Consider the following 20,786-nt stretch of genomic DNA (forward strand, 5'->3'; position numbering starts at 1 on the left):
TCTCTTCCACGTTCTGTTCCCAGTCGTCGGCGATCCTCGGCGATGCCTCGGGCACCGCCTCTCCCCGGGGCCCGCCCTTTCGCCTCCATGCGCAGGCGTCAATCTTCCGATTGGCGGAGTGACGGCAGGCTCAGCCAATAGCATCGCGAGAAAGGTGGCGCTCTAAGCTCACGCCCCCTCGTTGAATATTCATGAGGCGGGCGAGTGGACGCCGGGGCAAGTCGCCATGAAGTGAGGAGCGGGGGTTCGGGGATAGCGGTCCTCGCTGCGGTGGGCGATGGGGCGGCCGGTGGGCGTCGCCGGGGCCGGGGCCGGGGCGCGGCACGGAGAGGCTGCGGAGACCGGCCCGGGTGGCTTCGGGGTCCGTGGCGGGGAGACGCCGCGGGGGCGGGCGGGCGGCACGGAGGCCGGGGCGGCCCGAGAACACCGGGCACCGACGCTTCGCCGCCGCCAGGCTCAACGTGGACGGGCTGCTGGTCTACTTCCCGTACGACTACATCTACCCGGAGCAGTTCTCCTACATGCTGGAGCTGAAGCGCACTCTGGACGCCAAGGTGGGTGGCGGAGCCCCGGTGCTCTCCTTTGCACGCCCGCGGCTCTCTAGCTAACGTCCTGGTCGGGGGCCGGGCATGTTGGCCCAGACCTGCAGTCCCAGCACGCTGTGAAGCCCAGGCTGGAGCATCGCTGCGAGTTATGAATGAGGTCAGCCTGGGCTGCATAGTGAGACCCTGTGTCAAGAACAAAAATAAATAATAGGGCTGGGACTGTAGCTCAGCTGGTAGGGCTCTTGCCTGTCTAGTAGCATCACAGATAAAGCTCAGGATTTTATCCCGGCACCACATAAACGGAATGTGGCGGCGTATGTTTGTGATCCCAGCAGCGGGGAGGCTGAGAAATCAGAACTAACCCGAGTTTGAAGGCCAGCCTGGCTTTCATAGTGAGTTCCAAACTAGCCAGGGCTACGTATAGAGAGACTCTGCTTCCAAAAATAGCTAGGTAATTTGGGGAGGGAGGGTTGTAGCTCAGTTGGTAGAATGTTTGCCTCCTAGCATACTCGAATCTCAACACTGAGTTAACTCGGCATGAGATGATACATGCCTGTAACCCTAGCCCAGAGGAAGCTGAGGCAGGAGACTCAGTGGGAATTTGCAGTCTGTCTGGGTGAGTTCCAGGCTAGCCAGGGCTATATAATAAGACTTATTTATCAATCAATCTATCTATCTATCTATCTATCTATCTATGGTTTTATGGTTTTTAGAGACAGGGCTTCTGTAGCTTTGGAGCCTATCCTGGAACTAGCTCTTGTAGACCAGGTTGGCCTCGAACTCACAAAGATCTACCTGCCTCTGCCTCCCGAGTGTTGGGATTAAAGGCATGCACCACCACCGCCTGGCTTTAATAAGACCTTTAAAAATATAAATAGTAGGGACCCGTGTGATGACTTAGGAGGTGATCCCAGGGACCAGGAAAAAGTGGAGGGAGAAAACCATCTCCACAAAGTTAGTTGTCCTATGACCTTGACCTAGTTACCCACAAACATACATCATGTACACACACAGCTAATTATTGTAATAACAGATCTGATAGTAGAATCAAGGCTGAGTAGTCCCGGTCTTGTGGATACAGGGACTTCTTTTTTTGTCAGCTTGGTTTGGAAACCAGGATCCATGGTCTTCTAGCTGTGCATTCTTGGTCACATCATTTAAGCTCTTGCTACAGTTTCGACCCCTGTCAATGATGGCTGTGCTTCTCTAGGGAGGGGCACTAGAGATGCAGTTTGGTTGGTCCATGCACACAGGCCCTGGTTTCATTTCCAGCACAGTGTAAAACTAAGCCTGTAATCCTAGCACTCAGAACATGGAGGCAAGGGGATCAAAACTTATTCTCTGGTACAATGGTGTGTTGGGGACCAGGCATGGTGGGGCTTGCCTTTAATTATAGCACTCCAGAGCAGAGACAGTAGGAGCCCTGTGTCTACAGCCTGGGCTACATAGAGAGAACCTGTTCCGTAGAAAAAAATTGAACTAGCGTGCTGGGCCTGCATCTCCAACTACACCAGAGTCCTCTCTTTCCTTTCTGTTATGCGACAGGACCTCACTAACTTGCCCAGACTTACTCCACAGCCCACGTTGACACTGAATGTAGCAGCCCTCCTACCTTAGGGCCCTGCTTTGAGGAAGAGGAAGAAAAAACTGATGTGTTGGAGATCATCCTGGGGTATATGAGAACATGCCTGATGAGGAGGCACTGGAGAGGCGGCTCAGTGCTTAAGAAGACTTGCTGCCCTTCTAGAGGACCCAGTTCCATTACCCATGCCCGTGACCGCCACTCACACAACCAGCTGTGATTTCAGCCTCAGGGGATCCGGCAGCCTGCATACACATACACACATACACACATGTTTAAGATGGAGCTGGTGATTGCCTTCCTAGGTTGTGAGGATTGTGCCAATTCACACATGAAAGGCAGCAGTTTCCAACTCAGGGTGATTTGTTTGTTTGTTTGTTTGTTTTTTAAGAGATTTATTTATCGTGAATACAGTGCTCTGCCTGGAAGAGCAGCCAGTGCTCTTAACTGCTGCCCCTTTTTGTTTCCTTGGCGTGTGTTTGCTGGGAATTGAAGCAACATGCTAGGCAAAGTACCCTCAGCTCGAGCTACATCCTAGCCCTCTCTTTCCTTTTTGTATGAGACAGGACATCACTAAATTGCCCAGGTTAGCTCTGTAGCCCTGGCTGATACTGATCTTAGCAGTCCCTCTGCCTTAGGTTCCTGGGTAGCTTGGGTGACAGGCTTTCACGGAGGCTGTTTGGTGTGTTTGCAGTCATGGTAGTGGAGGGAAGGGGCTCGGTATGTGGAGATCAGAGGACAACCTTGTGGACTCGGTTGTCTCTTCTTCCCACTTTTGTGTCGGTTCTGGGGATCAGATGCAGGCTGTCTGGCTTAGTGACAACCACCTTTACGTACTGAGCTATCTCCACAACCCTGAACACAAGCATCTTTTCTCTTTTCTTTTCTTTTCTTTCCTCCCTCCCTCCCTCCCTCCCTCCCTCCCTCCCTCCCTCCCTCCCTCCCTCCCTCCCTTCCTTATTTATTATTTATTAAATGTATAGTGTCCTGGGCACCAGATCTCATTACAGATGGGTGTGAGCCACCATGTGGTTGCTGGGAGTTGAACTCAGGACCTTCTGAAGAGCAGTTAGTGTTCTTAACCTCTGAGCCATCTCTCCAGCCCACAAACTTTTTTTTAAAGATTTATTTATTATGTTCACAGTGTTCAGCCTCCATGTATGCCTGCAGGCCAGAAGAGGGCACCATATCTCATTACAGATGGTTGTCAGCCACCATGTGGTTGCTGGGAATTGAACTCAGGACCTCCTGTACTGAGGAGGTCAGGAATGCTCTTAATTTCTGAGCCATCTCTCCAGCTCCCCACAAACTTTCTTTAAATTTTTTTTTAATTATACTTATTTATTTAGAGTGTGTGTATCCATGCTACAGTATGCATGAGGAGGTCAGAGGACAACTTCTGAGAGGCAGTTGGTTCTTTCCTTCCGTGTAGGTCCTGAACTCGGGATCAGGCTTGACCACAGGTGCCTTTACCTGCTAAGCCATCTTTCTGACCCACAATTCTATTAGCCCTTTCTTTTTTCTTTTTTTTTTTTTTTTTTTTTTTTTTTTTTTTTTTTTTTTGATACACAGTTTCTCTGTGTAACATCTCTGACTGTCCTGGAACTTAATCTGGAAACCAGGCTGGCCTGGAACTCACAGAGATGCAGCTGCCCCTGTCTCCCTAGTGGCGGGTTATAAAGAAGTGCGCCACCCCTGCCCAGCAGTCCTCACAATCTTGCTCCAAGTAAGAGCTCTGGAGCTGCTTAGAAGCAAGGGTGCTGTGACCCAGAGAGGTGAAGGTTCTTACCTTCTGTTGCTCAGCAAGGACAGGGAAATAGGGCTCAGCCTTTAATCCCACTACACAGGAGTGGAGGTAGGAGGATTGCCAAGAGTTTGAAACCAGCCGGAGGTGCATAGCAAGTACTAGACTAGCCAAGGCTACATAGCAATTCTTGGGGTGAAAATTAAGAATGAAAAATAAACTCCAGCAAAAGGAGAAGCAGAGCCAAAGCCCGCTTTTCTTGGGACTCTGATGGCAGTTCCACCATTGTGTATGTTGTGATCCCAGGTAGTAGTGTGTCAGGGAGGTTCCCACAGTTTATGTCCCTGGGGTACTGATAGCCTGTGTCTTGTTTCTTTTGCGCCCAACTTTCAGGGTCATGGCGTCCTGGAGATGCCTTCAGGCACTGGGAAGACAGTATCCCTGCTGGCGCTGATAGTGGCTTACCAGAGGGTAAGTGACTGTTTTGAGTGTCCGGATTGGGGAGCGGGGAAGGGCTGCATGGGGCTGAGCCAATTGTCACCCACAGGCTTTTCCACTGGAGGTGACCAAACTTATCTACTGCTCACGGACTGTGCCAGAGATTGAGAAGGTGGGCAGTGTGGACGAACCCCATGCTCTTTCCCCTCCCAGTTGCTGCCCTCACTGGCCTGCTGGACAGGGGCTTATGCTTGTCCTGAGGTCCCCACCCAGTGTTCCCATCGTCTAAGCAGGTCATAGAAGAGCTTCGCAAGCTGCTCAGTTTCTATGAGCAGCAGGAGGGGGAGAAGCTGCCGTTCTTAGGACTGGCTCTGAGCTCAAGAAAGAACCTGTGCATTCATCCCGAGGTGAGACCCGGGCCTCGCCCTCATCCCTGGGCTCCCCAGTCCAAGCCCCAGAGAAAACCCTTTGCCAGTGTGAGGTAGCCACCAGTGGAGCACCTCTTTCAGTTGTTATGTCCTGGCTCGTTTAAGCTCAGCAACTGCTTGAGTGTCACATCCAGAATTTCACATTGGACCTATGGGACAGGTCAGAGTCTTTGGGAGCTTAATCGAAGTATTGGGATTTTTGTATACATGAAGCATAAGTTAATTACAAATGGTTGTGAGCCACTGTGTGGTTGGTGACAATTGAACTCAGACCTCTGGAAGAGCATCCAGTGCCCTTAACCTCTGAGCCATCTCTCCAGCCCTGTCTAGCTTGATTTCTAGAGAAACTTAGGATTTTTAGGATTTTATTTTTTAATACACACACACACACACACACATATACATATTGTGTGTGTATGTGTGCATGTGTGTGCGTGCTGGGAAGTGGGGGTATGTGTATGGAGCTCAGAGGACAACTTGTGCGAATCTGTTCTCTTCACTGTGGATCCCAGGATTGAAATCAGGTTGTCAGGCCCACTGAGCCGTCCAGCTGGCCCTCTGGTTATTTGGTGCTATGGATTGCCCCTAGGGCTTTGTGTGTGCTCTGCCCGCTGCCTACCATTGAGCTATGCTCCCAGCTACCTTTCACATTTTATTGTGAGATCGGCCCTTGTTTTGTACCCAGGCTCCCTGAGTATGCAGTCCTCCTGCTTCAGCTGTCTTAGTAACTGGGATTGCCATGCCCAGCTCTGGGGCAGTTTTGAGTCTTAGCAGTGGTCCCACTCTGACATTTCTGCAGGAAGTGTGTTTAACTAATAGTGGGTCAGGTCTAGTTGCCCAGAAAGCCCAGTTGACATGCTACTCCAGGTGTCCGAGTTTGGAGGACCAGGTTGGCATAACTGGCATGACTTTTCTCCTGACTCTGTTGTAAGTTGTCCCCGGAACCCTCAGGTGACACCACTGCGCTTTGGGAAGGACGTGGATGGCAAGTGCCACAGCCTCACAGCCTCGTACGTGCGTGCCCAATACCAGCAGGATGCCAGCCTGCCTCACTGCCGCTTCTATGAGGTACAGGGAAGGGCCCGGGCCAGGGAGGGTAGAGACTTGCTGAACAGCAGTTGGTCCTGACCCTGCCATCCTCTGGCCTTGCCCCAGGAATTTGACACCCATGGACGTCAGGTGCCCCTCTCTGCAGGCATCTACAACCTGGATGACCTGAAGGCCCTAGGGCAGCGGCAGGGCTGGTGCCCCTACTTCCTGGCTCGATACTCGGTGAAGAGTTGTTTTGTTCTGTTCAGAGACAGGATCTCATTTGTAGCCCAGGCTGGCCTCAAACTTGGAATAATCTACCTCGGGTTCTCAGATGTCGGGGTCATAGACATGGGCACTGTGCCTGCCTGTCTGTCAGCCCATCTGTTTGCTTGCGTCTGTTGTCCTGGGCCATCTGTCTCCATCCTACTTCCTCTGTTTATGCCTTGTCTGGGTGATCCTGTCTATCTGTCCATCCATCTGCTGTGTCGGGTCACTTCTGTGAATCTGGGAAGGAGTGGTATGGAGGGGTGGGTGGGAGCAGCAAGGCCCAGGGCAACCTTTCCCTCCATGTGCTCAGATCCTGCATGCCAACGTGGTGGTTTACAGCTACCACTATCTCTTGGACCCCAAGATTGCGGACCTGGTGTCCAAAGAGCTGGCTCGCAAGGCCGTTGTGGTCTTCGATGAAGCCCACAACATCGGTGAGGAGAGTGCCAGGGTGTGCAGACAGTGGCAGCCCCTCTGCCCCGCCCCCAAGCCTGGCTGAGCCCAACTCTCTATGCTTTCCTCTCTAGACAATGTCTGCATTGATTCCATGAGTGTCAATCTCACCCGCAGAACTCTGGACCGCTGCCAGAGCAACTTAGACACCCTGCAGAAGACCGTGCTCAGGTGCCCGCTCTGCTTCTGCTCTGTATGCTGTGTCTGCCTTAGTGACCCTAGACACCTGCCCCACTCCAGCTCCTGTCCATGTCCCCATCAGGATCAAGGAGACAGATGAGCAGCGGCTGCGGGACGAGTACCGGCGCCTGGTGGAGGGGCTGCGGGAGGCCAGTGCAGCACGGGAGACAGATGCCCACCTAGCCAACCCTGTGCTGCCCGACGAGGTGCTGCAGGGTGAGCCATGACCCACCCACCTCCGCCCCTCATACCCCCTTCCTGTACCAGCTGACTCAGTGTCTCTGCAGAGGCGGTGCCAGGCTCCATCCGCACTGCTGAGCACTTCCTGGGCTTCCTGCGGCGGCTGCTGGAGTATGTCAAGTGGCGGCTACGTGTGCAGCATGTGGTGCAGGAGAGTCCACCTGCCTTTCTGAGCGGCCTGGCCCAGCGCGTGTGCATCCAGCGCAAGCCCCTCAGGTGGGCCTGCAGTGGGACCATAAGTCCAGACCATGCACTGGTGATAGGGGGTTAGGTCAGAGCTGGGTGTTGAGGGGGTCTATGGAGCCCTAAGGTCAGTTATTCTTGGCAGTGAACACTGCAGGACTACCTGGTGCTGTTGCAGCCGTGTATCCCTGTGTGTGTGTGTGGGGGGGGGGTGGAGGAGTAACAGTCTCTGTGAGCCTGGGAAAGTGTGTGCGGCTGTTTGTCTTTGAGTGTGGGGGTCCATGATACTGGCTGAGGAGTGTGGCAGGACAGAAGCGGAGTGACTATTGGCCATGGGTCTTGCTTGACAAGAATTTGCATACAGGCAGTGAACCTGCGCACGTGGTAGTTTTGTGTGCCATCCTGGAGTGGTAGCTCTGGGTGTCTTGCACAGTGTGGGGACAGGCTGGCCACAAACAATGCTCAGGTGCCCAGGGAAACAGGTGATTTCCCTCTCCGACCCCATCGCTTCTCAGGTTCTGTGCTGAGCGCCTGCGGTCCCTGCTGCACACCTTGGAGATTGCTGACCTGGCCGACTTCTCCCCGCTCACACTCCTTGCTAACTTTGCCACTCTTGTCAGCACTTATGCCAAGGGTAAGCCCCCTTGCCTCTGCTGGGCCCTCCCTGTTCAGATCCACATGTCCAGAGGCTCCTCCTCACTGCAGAGTAGAGAAGGCGAGTCGGCAGTGGTGTGACACGGGCCAGAGGGTGCTGTGGGGTCAGCTCCCCTTCAGCTGGGTGAGGAGCCTTCGTGTGTGATGAGGGCGCTGGGAGCCACGGCAGGCTCTGGGCAAGGGATGTACTTGGTGAGGTTGTTTTCAAGGTTCCTCTAGTAGAGAGGGGGAGCCATAGAGGCTGGGGACAGGAAAGGGAGGCTTAGGGGAGCTGTGGGAAGAGGCCAGGGTGTAGAAGCGTGGTGCTGGGCATGAAGACCTTGAGGGAAGGGGTGTAAGCTCATCCACAGAGGCAGAGGGGGGCATCCTGTTCTTTTATTTTTTAGTTTTTTTGTTTGCTTGTATGTTTTGGGGGATTAAAGGCATGCGTCACCACCTCCCAGCCAGAGGGGGACATTCTGGAGGCTTTTGCTTGGGTGTCCATGTGCCGCCCTGCTCCCAGCTTTAGAGTTTTTAAGCTTATCCCTGGGGATTACTACCGTAGCCAGGAAACCAGGTCAGCTGGCATCCTGCAGCTGGGCCAGCCTCGGAAGGATACCCTGCCATCAGCACCACCTCAGGGCTATTGGCAGCTGTCTGCTTTCTTCTGCTTTCAGCCCTCACTGAGCCCCTTCTCTTAGCCTTCGCTGTTCTCCCTGCCCCCATCTACTGATACTCCACATTCTCTCTTGAAGCCTCCTTCCCTGTGCCCTCCTCATCTCCCCGAGTCCTTTAGCTCTCAGAAAATCACCACCACCCCACCCCTTGCTGGGCCTGCCTCTTCCTCTGTCCCAGCTGAGTTTCTGGTTAGCTGTCTCCCCAGTGGAAGGGGAGCCCTTGTGGGTGAGACTGAGGCTGTGTTGGTTACTGCTGTGTCCTCAGCACAAGGTGACACAGGACCTGATCATTTCTTGCCAAGTGAAACAATCTGTGAATGTGATCATTTGTTCAGTTAACAAAGGGCCCGGCCCTGTGGAAACAGTAGGGTCTACCAGAGCCACCGCTCCACCATCCATGCTCCCATCCACCCCCGCTCTCCCCCCACCACACATACACACAGAGCCTGGGGGCTACGAGCAAAGATCGGTCCAGAAGGAGATACTAGGAAGTGTGGCAGTGCTGGAAGGAGCAGTAGCACTGGCCTCTGGAGCAAGGACTCAAATGACCAAGTGGGCCCTGGGGGATGGAGCTGACATAGCAGCTGGGAGCAAGGGTGCACTGCAGAGTCCACAGGCAAATTTTGGTTATGGGAGGAGGGACTTGAGGTTCCACGGTGTCTTTCTGGCTGCTTTGTGGGGAGCAGGGATGGGCGAGGCGGGGGTGCAGAGCTACCTGGGAAAGGGTGGTCCTGACCTCCCTGCAGGAATTGCAGGGAAGCCCTGGCTCGTCCTGCTTCCATACCTGAGCATTGGCACAGCCCAGTCATGGTCTGGCCATGCAGAGGAGTGGGCAAGCTGCGGCTGTTGTGCACTCTGGTGCCTGCTTCTGCACTTGGATGGTGAGCGTCCAGGGTGACCACAGCAAGGCTTACCAGCCTCCTTCTCTACCAGGCTTTACCATTATCATTGAGCCCTTTGACGACAGGACCCCCACCATCACCAACCCCATCCTGCACTTCAGGTGAGATGCTACCCTGTGTGGATGGGACAGGCCCCCGCCCTCTGCCCTATGTGACTGCTGTGTTGTCCCACAGTTGTATGGACGCCTCCTTGGCCATCAAGCCTGTGTTTGAACGCTTCCAATCTGTCATCATCACCTCCGGGGTAAGGACTCCGTGCTGTTGCTCCATGGGGGTCCTGGTCCCTGCCCCATCCTGCTGAGGTCTCCCTTGCTGTCTGTTGTAGACACTGTCCCCACTGGACATCTACCCCAAGATCCTGGACTTCCACCCTGTCACAATGGCAACCTTCACCATGACGCTGGCCCGAGTCTGCCTCTGCCCAATGGTGAGTGGGTGAGACAGGTGGGGGGCAGCTGCTCAGCTGGGGCTTAGTGGAGCCTGGGAGGCTCCTTCCCAGCAACCTGGGCCGTAGTGCTTAGGCACTCACGCAAAGTATACACTGGGCAGTGCAGGTGCTGGGTCATCATCCTGGTCAGGGTGAGTTGACCATGTGTCATCCGGCTGTGACTTGGGTAATGCGCCTCTCTGAAGCCTGGGGCAGAGCTGTGTCCTCTCACCTCCTGGCCTCTGCCTTGGAGTTTAGAGCCCTGTAAGGTGCTAGGCATGTTCACCCCACAGTACGTGCGCCACATGCAGCCAAGTGTGACTGGGGTGCTGCCTGGCACAGAATCAGGCACTTTAACCCTTATGCAAGGTGTGTGTGACCTGATTGCATGCTTGCAGAGTACGAACTGTGTGGAGGGCCACCCAGGAGGACGAGGCTGTCCGCAGGCCTCCTCTCTCGGCGCAGGGTTAGGCAGCTGTTTTTAGAGCTGTGGGCTTTTGGGAACATTCCCTCTGGCCACCATCATTGTCATGGTGGACTGGGGAGGGTTGCCAGTGGGTGTGTGCTGTGGTGACCTGTGTTCTGGAACTACCTAAGGCCTTGCTTAGAAACAAGCCCTGGGGCTTGTTGCTGTGTGGCTGTAGGTCAGTAACTCGTAGCTGAGCTCCAGGCATTTGGCCAGGCAGAAGCAACCATAGGCTTAGGGTCATCTAATCCACTGTCTGCATAAGCCTTTCCTGAGCCCAGGCCTTGTTTCATACAGTGCTTGCCTTGCACACAGCAGGCCTTGGGGTCCATGCCCAGCAGTACATATAGGTGTGGTGAAGCCAGCCTGTGATCTTGGGAAGTGGGCAGGAGGACCAGGAGTTCAGGATCACCTTGGTTACACAGAACTTAGGTTGGGGCACAGCCTTCATGGGCTTGGGAGGATGGGTAGCCTCAGTGAGGCTCCTAGTCTAAAGGCCAGCCTGGGCTACATGAGACACCAAAAAGGGGGCGTTTGGCTGTTGCGTGTGTCACATCGCCTTCACCCTGACTCTCCAGATCATTGGCCGTGGTAATGACCAGGTGGCCATCAGCTCCAAATTTGAGACCAGGGAAGATATTGGTGAGTCGCCTGTGGGCTTGGTTGGGGTAGGTCTTAGGTGGGCGAGGAGTGCTGCCATACCAGGACCCCAGCCTCTGTGGCTAACACAGACCTTCTTCCTATCCTCAGCAGGCCCACTGGGTTGGGCTTCCCCTGGGTCTCTGCACCACCAGGCACATTACTGAGCCTCAACACAGCACAGGGCCCTTGGGACATTAGGCACTGGAAGAAACACAGCCACTCCTACAGGTTTCTTGTGCTGTGACTTGTCATATGGCCTTGATGAACCTCAGGGGTGGCAGACAGCCCTCTAATAGGCTTGGGAGGAGGAGTTGAGGATATAGGTGAGTAGCCTCAGTGGGCACCTGGAGAGGATTCACTCCATCCCCCTCTCCCTAGCTGTAATCCGCAACTATGGCAACCTGCTGCTGGAGATGTCTGCTGTGGTCCCCGATGGCATTGTAGCCTTCTTTACTAGCTACCAGTACATGGAAAGCACTGTGGCCTCCTGGTATGAGCAGGTGGGTGCGCCTCGCCACCACTGCCCAAACCCTCAGCTTTGCTCTTGCTGTGGGGCAGGTGACACGTGGCACAGGACAGGACAGTTGTGCTACCAGCACCCCACCCATTTCCACCAGAAGCCTACAGGGTCTTCAGTGCTTCCCTCCACCAGAGGGGCCACCCACCCCACCTCTGGGGCACATATGCTGCAGACTAAGTAGGCCTGGTGCCCGTGGGTGAGGGGCAGGGTCTCTGGGAACTTAGGCTGGAGCAGAACTCCTATCCAGGAGCTCTCCTAAGTGTGTGGATGAGGCCGTGGGAGTTCTGGTCCCCCAGGGGTACAGGGCCTGTTGGCCTTCTGTCTTGTGACTGCATTGAGCCCCGCTCTCAGGCCTAGGTTTGAACAGGCACTGTAGACTGTGGGTGTGGCTTGCGTTTAGCTCAGCGGGAAAGCAAGTGTGTGGGCCGCTGGTGCAGTCGATCCCTAATACTGCAGAAAACAGAGATTTAATGGCCCGGGATCTTGAGGCTGCAGGTTCTTAACTGTACTCAGAGGCACCTTAGACTCATCTTCTGAACTCAGTGAGGTAGGGTGGAGGTGTATTTTTCATAAAGAGCTCTCTCACTGAGATGCACGGGTAACTTGACTGGTGCTCTGGACCCTGTGTCCTGTCCTGGGCAGCCTGACTTTTGCCTCAGTCCTTTAGCATTGCAGTGACGGATCTGAACTTTCAGGAAAACCTTGGTTGGTCCTGCCTGGATCACGGGCAGGCCTTCTACCTCCACTGGCCGCTCTGGACCCTGTGTCCACCTTCTTGGTTGGTGATCAGCTCCCCACTTCAGGCTGCCAAAGACGTTGGACAGCTGGGGCCCCAGAGAGGGATCTCCATGGGAAGCCACAGCAGTGGGCTGAAACAGGATGCTTGACCCTGTGGCCTGACCTCCCTGTCACCCCAGGGCATCCTTGAGAACATCCAGAGAAACAAGCTGCTCTTCATTGAGACCCAGGATGGGGCGGAGACCAGTGTGGCCCTGGAGAAGTACCAGGAGGTGGGTGCCTGGGACAGGCAGGGCATGCCAGCTGCCAGCAGGTGAATGGGAAGGGGCTGAGGTGCCTGCCTCCACTTCCCTAGGCATGTGAAAATGGCCGTGGGGCCATTCTGCTCTCAGTGGCTCGGGGCAAAGTGTCAGAAGGGATCGACTTTGGTGAGTGGTCCTGCCCACCCTACCATGGCTGCTCCCTTGGGGGAACACCGAGCATGCAGAGGTTCCTGTCCTGTCCCCTTTCCACACCGCGGGGGCAACCCTAAGCACCAGCCCAGGATGCACTGTAACCCTGCTGTCCTGCCCCTAGTGCATCACTATGGGCGGGCTGTCATCATGTTTGGAGTCCCCTATGTCTACACCCAGAGCCGAATTCTCAAGGTGAGTTGGGGAGCAGTGGAGTCAGGAGGGGGGCATCGTACATGGGAAAGGCTAGCTCCCTATCTTAGACTACTTACTCCCTCATCCCCCAGGCCCGACTAGAGTACCTGCGGGACCAGTTCCAGATCCGTGAGAATGACTTTCTCACCTTTGATGCCATGCGCCATGCAGCCCAGTGTGTGGGTCGTGCCATCAGGGGCAAGACAGACTACGGTCTCATGGTCTTTGCTGACAAGGTGGAGCTCAGGGCACTTCTGAGCACCCCAGCCTACCCAGTCCCACTTCATCACAGGGAAAGGGTGGTGGGCAGCCTGGATTCCAACCTGGGTTTGCTGTCCCCTCCCTCCTCACAGCGGTTTGCTCGGGCCGACAAGCGTGGGAAGCTGCCTCGATGGATCCAGGAGCACCTGACTGACTCCAACCTCAACCTGACGGTGGACGAGGGTGTGCAGGTCGCCAAGTACTTCCTGCGGCAGATGGCACAGCCCTTCCACAGGGTGAGCCCTTGGCCCCGTGCCTCTTCTCCCTCCCTCCCAGGTGCACGTGTTTTTCCTAGTCACCTCAGCGTCCCCATAGCCAGGAAGAAAGGGAGTGGACAGCCTGGGGACACTGATGAGAGAGCCCTAGTGCCTCTTCCAGTGTGGCCATGCACTCACTCCAGTCACCGGGCACCAGGGTCATGTTGATAAGTGCGGTTTGACGCCTGTCCTTTACCCCATCCCTCCAGGAAGATCAGCTGGGCCTGTCACTGCTGAGTCTGGAGCAGCTGCAGTCAGAGGAGACGCTGCAGCGGATCGAACAGATCGCGCAGCAGCTCTGAGCACAGGACTGTGGGTGACGCCGTGGCTCCGCAGGAGGTGCTGGAAGGACCAGACCAGTGTACAGCCTTTAATTACGGGAGGATAGCAGGGTCCCGATCCACAGGTGCCACCAAGGCAGGGCACCAGATAACCACCGGCCTGCCCTTCCCTGATTCCTGAGCAGCTGTGGCCACTGCAGCCAGTCCACTTAGCGCGGGCTCAAGTCCTGGGTGCTGGCGCTGAGGGTCCGAGAGGCCTCACTCAAGTGCCGGGTTGAGAGCTGGAGGCAGGCACAGGAGTGGTCAGAGTTCCTTTCCAGTTGACACTGGGGCCATGTCATACCCCTACCCACTCACTCCCCCCTATCTTGAGTCTCCAGGAGGGAGCCCCACCTTTCCTGTTTGGTTGAGCCTGCCGCGGCACCCTACTCCATCACTGGCCCTCACCTGTGTCCTGGCAGCCCTGGGACCATCCACGTTCAGCATGTTGAGTGACATGGCTCTCTTCATCCTTCAGAGGACGAGAAGACAGGAGCGAGTCAGGAAGGACTGCAGGGCCTTGGCTGACAGAGTCACAGAGTCACAGACAGGCACCACGGAAGGTTGACAGGCTGCTGACCTCACCCAGCACTCACCCTGCAGCCCCTGCCAAGCCCTCCCCTCGGAGTCGGGAAACCAGCTTCTCACTACCCCGCCGGATGGACTCTCGGAACTTGGAGAAGGAGCTGCTTCTGCGCAGGACCTGGGGAGGACACAGTGACGTGTGGGGACATGGTGGGCCCACCCAGACCAGGCCCACAAGGACCCAGGGTGGAGCCTGCATACCTGCTGCTGTGCTTCACCTGCTGTGCCTGCATGGGGGGCACCTGTGGAACAGAGGGACATGGTTCGTGGGGTAACAAGCGCCACGCAGGAGGGTAGGCAGGAGCAGTGGGGTGGGCTCACCAAGTGGGGCAGGCAGGGCCTCCTGGCTGAGGATCTCCTTGTACAGCTCCTCTGCCTGCTGGTACTTGTTCTGTTTCAGGTAGGCTGAGGCCTGCGGGGAGGGCAGGGGCAGGGCGTGGGCATCTTGCTTAGGCCTGGGAACTTCTCAGACCTGCCCGCCTTCCCCAGCATCCTGCCTCAGCTGACTAGAGAGCAGACACCATACCAGAACCCTCCCTGCTCCACCCTGTGCCTTGGTCCTCCTACCTCAGTGCGTGAAGTGTTAGGGGCATCTGCTATGACAATAAAGCCTGACACGGGCTCCTGTGAGCTGGGTTTCTCCTGTTTTTCTGTACTGAGGATCTGCAGCAGTATGAGGTCCCCCACCCACAGTGCCCCTGGACAGGGCCCACTGATGCCTCACCAGGTTGTTCTTGGTCTTGGCCACGTTGGGGTCATGCGGCCCCCCCAGGGCCTCGTAGATGCTCAGGGCCCGCGCGTAGTGCCGCTCCACATCCTGGAACTTGCCCTGGTTCTGGCAGAGCAAGGCCAGGTTGTTGAGCTGCTTGGCCACATCAGGGTGGTCGGCACCGAGGACCTGGGATGCACACAAACCTTATCCGTCAAATAGGGTGGCCCATGAGATGCCACAGTCACACCAGGGCCACAGGTTAACATGGCAGGTGGGAATTAGCCATGTCAGAGATCATGGGGTGCTGAGTGTAACAAATCAGCCTAGAGTATGCGGTGGGTCAGGAGGTCAAAGTCAGGATGGCACTTAAACTCATCAGGGTGACAGATTGGGTACTCTGGGCTCAAATGGGAGAAATTGCTACCAAATGCATGGTGCACCAAGGGTTATGGCTTGTGGAACCAGTGACAGGGCAAAGGGCTGGGTGCAGCACCTTCTCACGGATCTCCAGGGCACGCTGGCACAGGGGCTCTGCCTCCCGGTAACGTCCGCGTTTCCCATAGAGGACAGCCAGGTTGTTGAGGGTGGCGGCCACCTGCAGGGGGAGAGTTAGCCAAGGCAGAGGGCCCATGCAGCCCGCCCCCCCCAGCCTTCCCTCCCTGAATTGCTGCTCACCGCAGGGTGTTCAGGCCCTAGTGTCTGCTCCCGGATTTGTAGGGCGTCATGAAGAAGGTCCGTGGCCTCCTTGTACTTGTTCTGGTCCCTGCAGAACAGGAATTGAAGGCTGGGTTAAGTTGGGGTCACCAGCTGGACTGAGCCAGGACTGCCTGGCATCTTTCAGGGACTCCTCATCTTCCCACATGTCCCAGGCCTTGAGCACGGGTTCCCACACTGCCACTTCTGCCACGCATCGGTCTCACGTCCCAGACTCGCCACCTGTCCGGATCTCTGTTCCCTTCCCCTTTCTGTTCCCACCCAGATGCCTTGTCAGAGGATCGTCAGTGTACCCCACCACCGCAGATGGGGCCCCTCCAACCACACAACCTTCACCTGTATACCAGTGCCAGGATGTTAAGCATGGTGGCCACGTCAGGGTGGCAGTGGCCCGAGCTCCGCTCCAGGTCCTCCAAGGCCTGACGACATAGTGGTACTGCCACCTCGTAGCGGCCCTGGCCAGCATACTGGATCACCAGGTTGTGCAGGGTCCGCAGGCGAGCTGGGATCTCATAACCGCCCTGTTGCGCGGCTGCAGCTCCAGCTGCTTCGGGACCTGGGGGAGGTGGTGTGGAATCCCCCACAGCAGCCTCAGCCTGCACCCCACAGCCACCTCTTGCACTAGGGCCTTGTGCAAGATGTGGGGATTACAGGAATCTAACCGGCTGGTGGGATGTTAGGTGCCAGAACTGAACCTGCCTAACTTCCCAGCTTCCAACCTTCCTGCTAACCAGAGCCATCTGCTTCATCTTCCCTGCCCTCCTCTCCCCATGCCCTGCTCAGAGGCCTTGGCATCCCTTAGGTCAAGGCTCCCGCCCCAGGTTTAGCCTGTAGTCCTGGGTGACTACCCTCTGATATTGTGCCCAGGGCTCCCACACACCCACCTTTCCTTTCCTCCTCTTCACTGGGGAACAGAGAAGCCAGGCTGTCTCTGCGAGGGGGGGACTCGGGCCTCTGTGGGGAAGAGGAAAGAGTTAGTTCCCAGAACAGCAAGTGTCAGTGCCCTGAAGCTACTTCAGGCCTGCCTGTGTAGCTCTGTTGTCTAGGACAGGGGCTCACTGTAGACCAGGCTGACCTTGAACTCAAAGCGACGCACCTGCCTCTGCCTCCAGAGTGCTTGGATTAAAGGTGTGCCACCATGCCAGGCTTTATAAGAGTCTCACTATGTAGCCCAGGCTGACCTCAAACTCATAACCTCCTCCCTCCAGCCTCAGCCACACTAGCTCTGAGTTTGACAGGTGTGGGCCAGGAGTCTTAGAGATTACAGTTGAGCTGGGGAAGACACAGGATCTTATGGAAGCATTGAGGGGACTTTGGAAGTTCAAAAGGGTGTGTGGATTTGGGGATCCCACATGTACGTGAAGGGTTATGGGGTACTAAGAAAGGCCTGAGGGTCTCCAGGGGTTCTGGGAAGGGCTGTGTACCCCTCCTCACCCACCCCTGGTACCTGGCTCTCCTCGGGTGGGTCATACTGCCGCAGCTGGCCCAGGAACTGGAGGTGGCTCTTCTCCTCCTCCAGCTGCGCTACAGCCTCCTCACTGGCCCGCAGTCGTCTCTGTGTCTCCTCCAGCTCCTCTCGAAGCCAGGTGTTCTCCTGGGCTAGCCTCCGCGCCTGCGCCCGCAGCCTCTGCTTCTCAGCCTCTAGCACACCCACATGTGCGGACAGGGCCAGCAGCACCTGCGAAGCATTGGGTCCATGAGGAGAGGGTGCCAGGTGCATCCCTGTACAGCCCCAGCCCCAGGCCCGGCTCTACATCAGGCCAGACACACTCATTCTACACAGGTCCCCCAGATTCTGAAGACAGTCCAGTGTGGCTCTGATAATAGGAGTTTTCCAGCACCCCCTGATTTCAATCAAATTATGCATAGGGTTAATTCCTGTTTCATCTATTTAACCTAGCGCCTGCCTAAAAGTCATCTGTAAATAACAGGGTATAGTTCAGTGGTAGAGCCCCTGCCTAGAATCTCCCAGTGAGGGGCTGGGGCCTGGCTCAGTGGTAGAGCCCCTGCCTACCATGAGTGAAACTCAGGGTTCCATTCATAATGGAAACCCCAAACTCCCTCCAGGACCAAGTTCTCCAGGAGAACCACATATGGCACACACTAAAATCTCATTCCTAATGCTTGTCAGGGAAGCAATCTGACCTGCAGAGGAGGGCCTTCCAGGCCTGGCTCCTCCAGACCTCTACTACCTATACTTACTCCCCTGCATTATGATCCCTCATCCCTGGGCCTCCCCAACCAGGTCTGACCCTATATACACATAGAGAGAGAGAGAGAGAGAGAGAGAGAGAGAGAGAGAGAGAGAGAGAGAGAGAGAGAGAGAGAGAGAGAGAGAGAGAGACAGAGACAGAGACAGAGAGACAGACAGACAGACAGACACTTCTCATCCCTGGACCTCCTGAGCCTCCCCACCATGACACACACACACACCCACACCCCCCTCATCCCTGGTCCTCCCTCTCGTGGTCCCACATACCTGGGCCTCGCCCAGCCCCAGCTCAATGGCCTCCAGCGAGTGGTTCACGACCTGTTGCTTCTCCTCCAGCAGTTCTCCTCCAGCCACAGGGCCCGGTCCAGCCAGAGCCTCCGCCAAGTGCCCAGCTAGACTGTAGTGCTCGGCCCGCAGGGCCTCCAGCCCCTGTACTACCTGTCTCGTCTGCCGCACCAGTTCCTCGGGGTTCAGGCGCTCTGGGCCCAGCCCTGTGCTTCCGGGGGCTGTCACCTGCACAGACATGGCTGCTCCTGGGGGCGGTGAGGTTGAGGGAGTCACGGTCTGAGCCACACAGACTCACAGCTTCTCTTCGTTCCAGCCATCCCCCTGCCCAGCCATCCTGGCTAGCTCCCTGCCCCTGAGCCCTCTCCATCCCAGGCAGTCTTCGTCGGGGAACATTCTCCTCTACCTTTGCAAACCCAGGGCTCTACCCTGAGGACAACTGTAAACTGTGCCTAATTAGCTGAGAATACTAACAGCTGGTTCCCAGTGCCCCCTCCACCCCGCCTCACTCCGCTCACCTGGCCCGGCCCCCCACCCAGGTCCCCAGACACCCTAGCTCAGAGCTCCCAGCCTGCTAAGCACCCTGGGACCGGAGGCGCCACCTCTGCCAGGCTGGAAGGCGGGGCATGTGGAGGCGGCAGGCTCCTGGTGAGCTCATTCTTAGGGTGTTTTTGTCAGGAACCAGTCAGGCCACTGAGGGGGGGGTAGAGGGGAGGGATGAAGGATGGAGCCCTGAAAGCAGAGAAGCCTGGAGGTAGGATGGGGTGGGGTGTCTAAGAGGGACCTGAAAGTTGGCTCCTGAGCTTGGCAAGACCTTGAGGGACCAGGACCAGGGTCCCAACCACAGCTGCCAAGCTCCACAGCCCAGGGGTGGATGAGACACACCTATGCCATGCCTCACTGATGGCAGTGGCCATGTGACACCTCGGCTGGTTAAGGAGTGAGGGTCCGCCAAGTGGCATTTTGTGTGTTTATATGCCGGAAACCGAGTCAGTGGCAGAGACAGTGAATCTCACAGACACACACTACTCAAACACACCTCAGCAAACACAAAACTCTTTCTTATCCATATTTATTTAATTATCATTTTTTAGACCCAGTCTCACTATGTACCCCAGACTAGGCTAGAACTCACAGAAACCCACCCTTCCTTGTCTCCAGAGGCCAGGATTAGAGGGATATGCCACCACACCTTGCCTTTTTTTTTTTTTTTAATTTTTTAAGGTTGGGTCTTATGTGCCCAGACTGGTCTTGACCTTGCTATATAATTGAAGACGACCTTAAACAACATGAACCATCACACTCCACGTATGGGGTCCTGGGGATTCTATGCACACCCAGGGAGGGCAAGCTAGGCAAGCATTCTAATCAACTGAGTCCCATCCCAGGTCCTTCTTAAAGACACAATGGCAGACAGACTCCCATCTCAGACACAGCTCAATGCATGCTCCCTGTTCGCACGCCCCCACGCCCTCTCTAAACAAACACGCCACCATGTATTACCTCATTAGAAAGACAACATAAGAAAAGAAACAACGGGACAGAAATACAGCACAATATACATTCCCCTCTCAGAAAACACACCACACTTTCTCCTTTTCGGAACATAGCTCAGAGTCAGGCATGGCAGCATACACATGTAAGTCTGGCACTAGAGGCTGAGGGATCGTAGGCTGAGAACTCATGAACTCGGTTAAAAAGTAAAAACTAGGAATTGGAGACGTGGCTCATTGGTTAAGATCACTGGCTACTCTTCCAGACGTCCTGAGTTCAATTCCTATCACCCACATGGTGGCTCACAACCATCTCTAGTGGGCTCTGATGCCTGCTTCTGTCATAAATGCAAACATGCAGCCAGAACATTTATATACATGAAATAAATAAAATCTTAAGAAAAGAAAGAAAAACTAGAGAGATGGCTCAGTGGTTATGAGCCCTTGTTGCTCTTGCAGAGGTCCTGCACCCATAAGGCATACAGTGGCTCCCAACCTGTACAGCGGATCTCACCCTCTTCTCGCCTCCATGGGCACTGCATACATTTGGACATATGGTACACATGCATGCATGCAGAAAAATACTCATGTACATAAAATAAAAATAAGTCTTAAAAGAAAAGGTGGATGCTAGCCAAGCATAGCCAAGGCCCTGGCTTCCATCCCTTGTTCCAAAAGGGAAAAAAAAGTTGACGGACGGGCATGTGTTACAGACCTGAGATCTGGGCTCTCCAGAGATAGAAGGTCAAGGGTTCAAAGCCATCTTTGGCTAAACTTTCCTGCCTTCACCTCCCAAGTGCTGGTTACAGGCAGACAGCACCAATCTAGGGTTCTGTTTTTATACAGGGTCTCAGGTGGCTCAAGATGTCCTCAAAATTACCAAAAGTACTCAGGCTGGCCTCATGCTGGAAGCAATCCTGCCTTCACCACAACAGCTAAGATGAGAGGTGTGGCTCAAGTTCTGACTGTCCTGGAACTCGCTCTGTAGACCAGTTGGCCTCAAACTCACAGAGATCCTCCTGCCACTGCCTCCCGAGTACTGGGATTAAAGGCCTGCGCCACCACCACTGGATTAATGAGTATAATTTTTTAAAATATTTATTTATTATGTATACAATATTCTGTGTCTGTGTGTATGTCTGCAGGCCAGAAGAGGGCACCAGACCCCATTACAGATGGCTGTGAGCCACCATGTGGTTGCTG

At 55.3% G+C, this 20,786-nt stretch overlaps 2 protein-coding genes across 5 annotated transcripts; one reads left to right on the forward strand and one right to left on the reverse strand.

The window, feature by feature from the left end:
• Positions 1–205: 205 nt before the first annotated feature.
• Ercc2 (ERCC excision repair 2, TFIIH core complex helicase subunit) lies at positions 206–14,797 on the forward strand. 3 transcript variants are annotated; one of them, XM_038339413.1, is made up of 24 exons: positions 206–231; positions 455–554; positions 4,265–4,342; positions 4,419–4,481; positions 4,603–4,716; positions 5,689–5,805; positions 5,893–6,009; positions 6,347–6,470; positions 6,564–6,660; positions 6,752–6,885; positions 6,957–7,125; positions 7,608–7,726; positions 9,336–9,405; positions 9,479–9,548; positions 9,630–9,731; positions 10,776–10,839; positions 11,218–11,339; positions 12,277–12,369; positions 12,453–12,525; positions 12,674–12,744; positions 12,837–12,980; positions 13,098–13,241; positions 13,472–13,601; positions 13,924–14,797. In XM_038339413.1, exons 1-23 carry the CDS (start codon positions 227–229, stop codon positions 13,562–13,564), a joined length of 2,283 nt encoding a protein of 760 aa, XP_038195341.1. In that variant the 5' UTR covers positions 206–226; the 3' UTR covers positions 13,565–13,601; positions 13,924–14,797. The 3 variants fall into 3 exon arrangements, with proteins under 3 accessions (XP_038195341.1, XP_038195342.1, XP_038195340.1); XM_038339414.1 differs by having other exon boundaries at positions 14,061–14,797; XM_038339412.1 differs by having other exon boundaries at positions 13,472–14,797.
• Klc3 (kinesin light chain 3) lies at positions 13,637–18,330 on the reverse strand. Of its 2 annotated transcripts, none has more exons than XM_038339417.1 (12): positions 18,073–18,330; positions 17,041–17,271; positions 16,478–16,547; positions 15,930–16,149; positions 15,555–15,642; positions 15,373–15,474; positions 14,892–15,065; positions 14,489–14,579; positions 14,369–14,409; positions 14,179–14,285; positions 13,991–14,054; positions 13,637–13,824 (listed from the first exon to the last, which is right to left on the reverse strand). In XM_038339417.1, the coding sequence occupies exons 1-12, from the start codon at positions 18,328–18,330 to the stop codon at positions 13,753–13,755; spliced, it is 1,518 nt and encodes a 505-aa protein (XP_038195345.1). In that variant the 3' UTR covers positions 13,637–13,752. The 2 variants fall into 2 exon arrangements, with proteins under 2 accessions (XP_038195345.1, XP_038195344.1); XM_038339416.1 differs by having other exon boundaries at positions 13,637–13,828; positions 13,986–14,054.
• Positions 18,331–20,786: the final 2,456 nt, after the last annotated feature.

Source organism: Arvicola amphibius, chromosome 8 (genome assembly GCF_903992535.2).
Source record: "Arvicola amphibius chromosome 8, mArvAmp1.2, whole genome shotgun sequence".
NCBI lineage: Eukaryota > Metazoa > Chordata > Mammalia > Rodentia > Cricetidae > Arvicola > Arvicola amphibius.